Genomic DNA, 7769 nt, shown 5'->3' with positions numbered 1-7769 from the left:
ACCATAGCACACACATATATACATGCATGCACATACAGACACCATAGCACACACATATATACATGCATGCACATACAGATGCCATAGCACACACATATATACATGCATGCATATACAGATGCCATAGCACACACATATATACATGCATGCACATACAGATACCATAGCACACACATATATACATGCATGCACAGATACCATAGCACACACATATATACATGCATGCACATACAGACACCATAGCACACACATATATACATGCATGCATGCGGCTTAGCCATCTCCACCCTAAACTATGACTTCAGGGTGCACAAAGACTTTAACGGTTATATCCACGGAACCCAGAGAACACCTGACATATTGCAAGCATTTGCTCAATAACTGTTGGATGAATGGATGATTCTCGCATAAACCTTTATTTTAAAGATGTGAAGACCTGCCAGGGCTTTAAGGAAGGTTAGGAGGGTCACATAACCAGTAAGTCAGAAAGGCCCCATTGGTATGCAGAGAAAAGCTCTCTGACTCACAAATGGGCACAGCCTGATGGGGTTTTGCCTCAGTTTCTCCCACAGGCCTTGTGAACTTGAATGTGTCCTTTAGCCTCCAGACTTCACACATATAGAGGAACGATCTGAATGTCTTCCAGCCTACAACACTGAATCGACCATCTTCAAACACAGCACCATGATCCACCTACACACACTCCTTGAGTTGTGGTAAGAACCCACAACTGTGGTAGATGCTGGAAGTCGTCCCCAGAAGGAGCTACAAGCACTGACCATCCAGCCTTCAGTGTTTTCAAGGTAAAGGAGATGGTCCAACATGCTACGCTTACCTCAGCAATGATGAGTTCTTAAAAATAGGCTAAATATCACCAATTAGTCAGAACTATGTGGTGCTCTGAAGCAGTATGGAAATCTTTTGCAAGATGCTAATAATATTTTGGCAGTGACAGTTGTGAATGTGTATCACAGCTATTCTTTTCAGGAAAAAAAATGGTTCCTTTGTGGAAAAAAAATCTATATTCTTGATATCAAAAAGATTTAATAAACTAAAGCTTGGTTTTAAAAAGTTAAATTTCATTTTAGTCATGTATTTCCTTCCTGCTACCAAAACAAGGGGCTTGGCACAATGGAGAGAGTTGTATGTGTTCTTTTCCCAGAGCTAGGCAGGCCTAAGACCCAAAGAGAACTGACTTATCAGTTCAAATCACAAGGCCCACATTGAAACCAGACAATGAGAGATTACCAAGAACTTAGTAAAAGCCTGATTCAATTCATTTCAAATTCAGAAACCTCCTGTTAGATTCTCCTGCAGTATTTGATATCTTCCATGGCCCTCTTGCTGAAAACATTGCCCGTTTCAAGAGAGATATCAATCATACATGCTAATAACATTTTTTTCTCAAAATACAAATTTGAACAGTAATATGGAACTCATTTTATATTGTTCAGAGATGTGCATGGCTTTTCTTAAAACCATGACTTTTCTCAGTAAGTGGAAAAGTCCTGCTTACAAGTTATTGTTTTAAAAAATCAAGTGAAAACCAAAAAAGTCAAGTGCTTGTTATTGAATCAACTCAAACTCTAATCCACTATATTCATAACCTCTAGATTGCCTGCGAATCAAAAAGAAAAATCTCACGAGCCATAACTGGCTGCACACACAAAACCTTCACCAAACCAAGCCAGCCTGTCTCCTAGTGAGGTCACAGGCCTAGCTGAGGGGGCTGTTGGCATTGAGAGCTGCTGGGAAAGGAGACTCGTTCATTTTGTTGAAGATGCAACCACTGGTGGTTTTCCCAGCTCATGTGGTTGGCCCCGCTCACGTGTGGCAATGGGCAGACTGACTGCACTTAGTGAACTATTTTTCACAGCACGTTAAAGAATCCGTAGTTGGGAAGTGAGCATGTGGAGGGAGATCCCAGGGGAATGGGGAGGGTGGGCGGGAGGGGAAGACATATACAATCATCTCTCATTATATGCATATATGACAGTATCAAGAATTCTTTAAAGCTTTTAAATAGCTTCCGCGACATGTTCTGAAATCCCACTAAATAGCAAGCTTCCACGGGATGAGTCCCCTGTAGCTAAACAACCTCAAGCAGGTAACACACCTCCGAAAAAGGGACCTCACAGCATGATGTGCAAGCCAGCAAGGCCATTCGGTTCATTTTGAAGCCTGCTTAAGCTGTGAACAGCACGCAGTGACACCCAGATGTGAAACAGGACATTCCTTGGAAATCTGGGGGAGGGGGCGAGACATAATATTCAGAAAAATAGCACAACTGCCTTGTCAAAAGGCCATGCATTAAAACAACTTACAGCTGTTGATAAGTACGGTACTATGAAATTCTGATATTTTATTTTAATATTCAGCCCATGTGCACTTTCTCCAGTCCTTAAGTATATGCAGCCTGGTAAGTTCAAATGAGAGCCCCTTGTCCAGCAGCTGGACAAGGTATTGTTTGCCCACCCATACCTGACGCATACACGATCTCCAGAGAGACAACCGCTGACGACTGACTAAGTAAATCTTACCAGGAAGGCAAAGGCAAGTGAAATTGCTCCCATCCTGCTTCTCATTTGCATCAATACAGCTCGCCTCATTCTGGCAGGGTTTTCTCTGGCAGGCATCAAATTCTTCACAGAACGTGCCAATGTACTGGTCCTCGCAGGTGCAGGAAAAAGTTGCCTACGGCACAAAAATACAGAATATGTTATACCTGAATGCATTATTCTAAAACACATGCTTTGGGCAAAACTGAAGGTTCAAAATTCCTGTGTCCTTTTACATGCTGAATGATTTAATCACCCAACTTTATGTCGTAATCTCATTAAATCTTGTTATGTGAGAAATAGTACGTGGCTCTTTGCAGTTTAATTTTGGACATTTATTTTTATAGCTTATTCATATTTATCCCAACCACTTTCAATCTTCCTAAAATAGAAATAGAAAGAACAACTTGTTTTAAACTAAAAATGAAGTTTCGCTGACCCATGGGAATGGCAGCTTTGCCAAAGTATACCATGCTTTAGCCATCCCAATTAAGTACTATGCCAACCAGCTCAGATCTTTAGCATAGATGGTACTCGCACCCCAAATGCTACCAAATGTCCTATTTGGCTCATCTTTCCAGTGCACCAAGAGGACTCACTAAATCACTTTATAAACTGATCTCAAAGTACAAGCTGACCAAGTCCCTGGGAGCAAAGAAAAAAATATAAAGAATCCGATTCAAGAAGCATTTCATTTTATTTATTAGATACATGACCTTAATACATACTACAACTCAAACTCCAGACTTAGATTTGAAACTTTATGTCTGAAGTTCCTGAAAAGTCCAATTAAAACTGGACCTTCCTAAGTCCTTATTGTTGAAGACACAGTTCCCAGAGGACAAGAGCCGGGTCTGATTTGAAAGCCTCCTCCCTGAGGACTAGCTTTCATGGCACCAGAAATGCCATGCAAGCTTGCAAAGAAGGGAAGCACTCACCAGTCATACCCAGTCATGATGTCGATGAACCACAACCGCCAGCAGCATGGCACCATAACCCTAAGCCTGCAATAGAGGCACAGCTCAACAGCAACCAACAGCTCTCTAATTGAATTCAAGACCTATTCAACAGGAGGGAAATTATGCTTGGCTCTGGAAACCTAGCCAGCTACCTAGTGAAGTCACAGATCTTGGAGGACAACACTGCTTTACTAAACCAGTATATTGCCTAACTATATTCTAAATATTCGTCATTTTATCCACAGGTGAGTATACGTCTCACCCTTCATCAAGGACACTTCTCTTTGCAACAAGCAGAGGCTGTTGCGGAAAAACACAGCCATTGACATGCAGAGTTGCAGAGCCCCGCAATTACTAATACATCTACAATACAACTCCTGCATGTAAGGCTCAGGGATCAGTTGCAGAAGAGAGAATGGAAACATTGTAAGAGCCAGAGAAGCGGGAAATTTGTTGTGAGCCTGTGTCTCCTAGAAATGTCAAAGAAGCTACACCTATGAGCTCTCACCAACAAGACAATCTGGACAAGGATGACAGCAATAGGCATCCTAACAGAGACACTCATAAGGCCTCAACCCTAGACAAAGAACTACAAGCAACTAAGGAATGATAAAATGTGAACAACAGTTTTCCCAGGAAAGACGCATCACTAGGTTCTCCAATAACAAGTAATCAGCCCCGAAAACATATGCACAAGAAACTTTATAGAGCCTGAAGAAGGCTGTATTTTATATTTAGGGATGGCGTGCATCCGTGTGTGTGACCTGAGCTTACAAAAGCAATGTAGACCATTATGAAGATGAAGGGAGGCAAAGGAGAAGGCTATTAGTGAAGCTGGGGCTAAAAGCATGTAAGAAGCAGGGTTAATATCTACACTAAAACAGTAGAGTTAATATCTACACTGAAACAGTATTCCCTGGACACAACAGAACTGCTGAACACACAAACTCACGTCAGCTACGACTGTATGAATAAGACCTGCACAGGATCAACTCAGCCAACATCTCCACATGGATGGAGGAGCCCATGAGACCCCACCCCTGACTCAGGAGCCATTGGCAACTGATGGCTGCTCGGGGAGGGAAAGGCAGGCTTCTCCAGGGGTGAAGCTCCTGATGGGCTCCAGGACACGCTCCCACACCCATGTACATACAGGCAGTGCCAAGTAGACAGTGAGTTTCAAAAAACATAGAAAGAATAGATTAAGTTGGGAGGAAAAAGCAGTGGAAAGACATTAGAGGAGAAAATGAGGTAGATTGAATCAAAATGAATTACATGCGTGTATGAAATTATTAAACAATAAAAAGTGAAAAGATGTTAAAGTTTGCCTTTGTGATATGCAGATCTGTTGTCACTAAAGCCCTTGGGTCTGTAGGAATGGCAGTACATATAGAATAGTCAAAAAAGAAAAAGAAAAACCAGCAAGAGTGATGAGTTTAAAATGTGTATGACTACTGCTTTCCAGAGGGGCAACCTGGAAGGTTACATAGCCGCCAAAATTTACCCAAAGCTTAGCACGTTTGTATTTGCCTTCTTATTATGTCGTGCCCTGCTATTACAATAAAAATAGAGCTACTTGGATAAAACAGTTTTTTTAAGATATAAACAAACAAAAGGACATTTCTTGGCTCTTTCCTCAAGTCCTGAAAATGGGTAGGTATTGCTGGGGAGGGGAAAGACTTGAGAACCGAGAGAGTGTTAGTGGCATTCTGGTGTACGTGTGTACAAGTGTAGCACATGCATGAGGAGGCTATACCTTGGGTGTGGTTTCTCAGGCACCGTCCATTATTCCTTTGACAGGATCTTTCACTGGCCTGGAGCTCAACAAGAAGTCTAGGCTGGCTTCCCAGCAAGCCCCAGAAATCTATTTGTCTCCACTTTCCCAGCACTGGGATTACAAGCAAGCATCACCATACCTATGTGTTCTGGAGATCAAATTTAGGTCTTTATGCTGGCCTTGCCAGAATTATAGTGACAGAGCTACCACTCTTCCGAAGCCCCACCTATGACCTCTGCCCCCCACCCACTCTTCCCATCCCTTACCCCAGATTCCTGCTCTAATATTTGTTATTGTTGCTGTTGCTGTTGTTTGAGATAAGACTTTTATTTAAGCTGGTCTTAAATTCATAATCCTCTTGCCTCAGCCTACTAAGTGCTGGTATTACTGGTATACCAGGAATCCTAGAGAGAGACTTCCAGGACGGCCATCCAGGACCCCATCAGCACAACACAGTGTTTCCCTTTCTCATGGAAGAAGACAGAGTTGTCCATACTTCTCTTTGACATACTTTATCATTGTGGTACATTTCTTGATGATACTTCTGTACATTTAGATGTCTTAGTAGGTGTCAACAACAGAGCTTCCTCATTCCATTCTCCTGATGACCACTTTTCTCACTAGTGATAGTTCCTGACATAAAATGTTAGGATTCTGTTACTAGTCATCATACTGTCCTTTTACCATGGGTCAGGTTTTTTTTAAGGGGATTTTTTTATTTGATTATTTTTATTTTTATTAATTACAGTTTATTCACTTTGTGTCCCCCCTGTACCTCAATCCCTCCTCCCCTCCCAACCCCACCCTCCCTCTTCCCCACTCATGTCCCTCCCCCAGTCCACTGATAGGGCAGGTCCTCCTCCCCTTCCCTCTGATCCTAGTCTATCAGGTCTCATCAGGAGTGGCTCCATTGTCTTCCTGGTAAGGCTGTTCCCCTCTCAGGGAGAGGTGAGCAAAGAGCAGGTCAATCAGCTCATGTCAGAGACAGTCCCTGTCCCCATTACTATGGAACCCACTTGGACACTGAACTGCCATAGGCTACCTCCGTGCAGGGGTTTCAGGCCATCTCCATGAGTGGTCCTTGGTTGGAATATAAGTTTCAGAAAAGACCCCTGTGCCCGGACTTTGGGGATCTGCTGCTGTCCTTGTGGAGCTCCTGTCCTCTCCAGATCTTACTATCTCCCACTTTTTTCATAAGATTCCCTGCACTCTGCATAGGCCAGTTTTTAACTAAGTCTCATAGTCTTCTGACCAACACAAAACAGAACAAAAATTTATCCATGGCAAATAACAATGTTATCCTTCTCTGGAACTCAGACATATCAGCCGTTGCTCTATTTTGATCCTGAAGATGTTTGAAGAATTTACCCCATCGTGGGATGCTGCAATGACTGTTGAGTTGTATCGATGCCATTTTAGGTTCTAAATAAATTAGTATTGCCTTCATCTGTGTCTTGTTATTATATAAATTGAATGTTTAGGCTTCCTAGCATTGATTCAGCTTTATGTTCCTGGAACACCCACTAAAGTCATTCTGCAAAATGGTTTTCATCTGGCTTTGATTCCATCCATAGTTACACTTCCAGTGCCTTCCACGCCTGCCCTCCTGCGCCTGGCAGACACACTTTCTAAGAAAACCTATCCCTTATACATTAGATCAATTTCTATGCCATAAAAGGACACCCTTCACAACAGTGGCTGAATTGAGGGGCAGCAGTAGTCCTCAACATCAGACAACCAAGCAACAGGCCGAACAATAAAATACTACCTTGAATGTGATCAAACTGCCCGGGCTTATGTAGTTTCTCTCTGTTAAAGGAAGAGAATGAGTTCCTTTTTGATCTTCACAACCAGCTCTCCTTTAGTTCACGGACATGGTCTTTCTTAGACACTAGAACAGCTGGAGTCAAAGCAGGTGGCTTTCTCCTTCAGTGAAACCTGTGTTCCCTTCCCTGTGTACTACCTCTCGCAGCTCGTCCTGGGGAACAGACATCCCCTCTCCACTTGAGCAAGAGCTTCTGGACCCATCTGGTTTTCCATGATGCTAGGCTTTCCTTTTGACTGTATTTACAGAAACACTGCGGCTGGCTGAAGCTATGTGAGGACCACTAGCAACAGAGTACTTTAAATAGGAAACTCCTTTTTTTCTAGAACTATATCAAAAGAAAAATCTTTGCTCAAATGCAAAAGAGAACACACATTCAGTATTTGCCCTTTGTGTAGAGGGAAATTTGTGACCACCTTTGGGATATACAATGAATGCTCTGCACACACCCAACACGGGCAGGCTTCCTGTAGTGGTAAATTGTCATACCCATTGGTGTAGGCAGCTGTCATCTAGGATTAACTTGGTTTGTATACAGACTCTATACTATGGATAAATTGCCTTGAGAGATGCATTTTGTATATAACTTATCTAGGGAGTATCATAGAAATATGCTGCTTGGAAACATAAATTATTAAGACCCCCAAATG

The 7769-nt window shown here is 42.5% G+C and overlaps 1 protein-coding gene across 1 annotated transcript in view; it reads right to left on the bottom strand.

Annotated features, from left to right (window-relative positions):
• Dner (delta/notch like EGF repeat containing) overlaps positions 1–7769 on the bottom strand; it is a 281432-nt gene that overhangs the window by 105853 nt on the left and 167810 nt on the right. Inside the window, exon 6 of the mRNA XM_055616991.1 lies at positions 2541–2694. Within this exon, the coding sequence (XP_055472966.1) occupies positions 2541–2694 (154 nt within the window). The remainder of the gene's footprint in view (positions 1–2540; positions 2695–7769) is intronic.

Source organism: Psammomys obesus, unplaced genomic scaffold (assembly GCF_907164565.1).
Source record: "Psammomys obesus unplaced genomic scaffold, mPsaObe1.curated_primary_1811, whole genome shotgun sequence".
NCBI classification, from domain to species: domain Eukaryota; kingdom Metazoa; phylum Chordata; class Mammalia; order Rodentia; family Muridae; genus Psammomys; species Psammomys obesus.
This window is presented reverse-complemented; position numbering and strand designations above follow the sequence as displayed.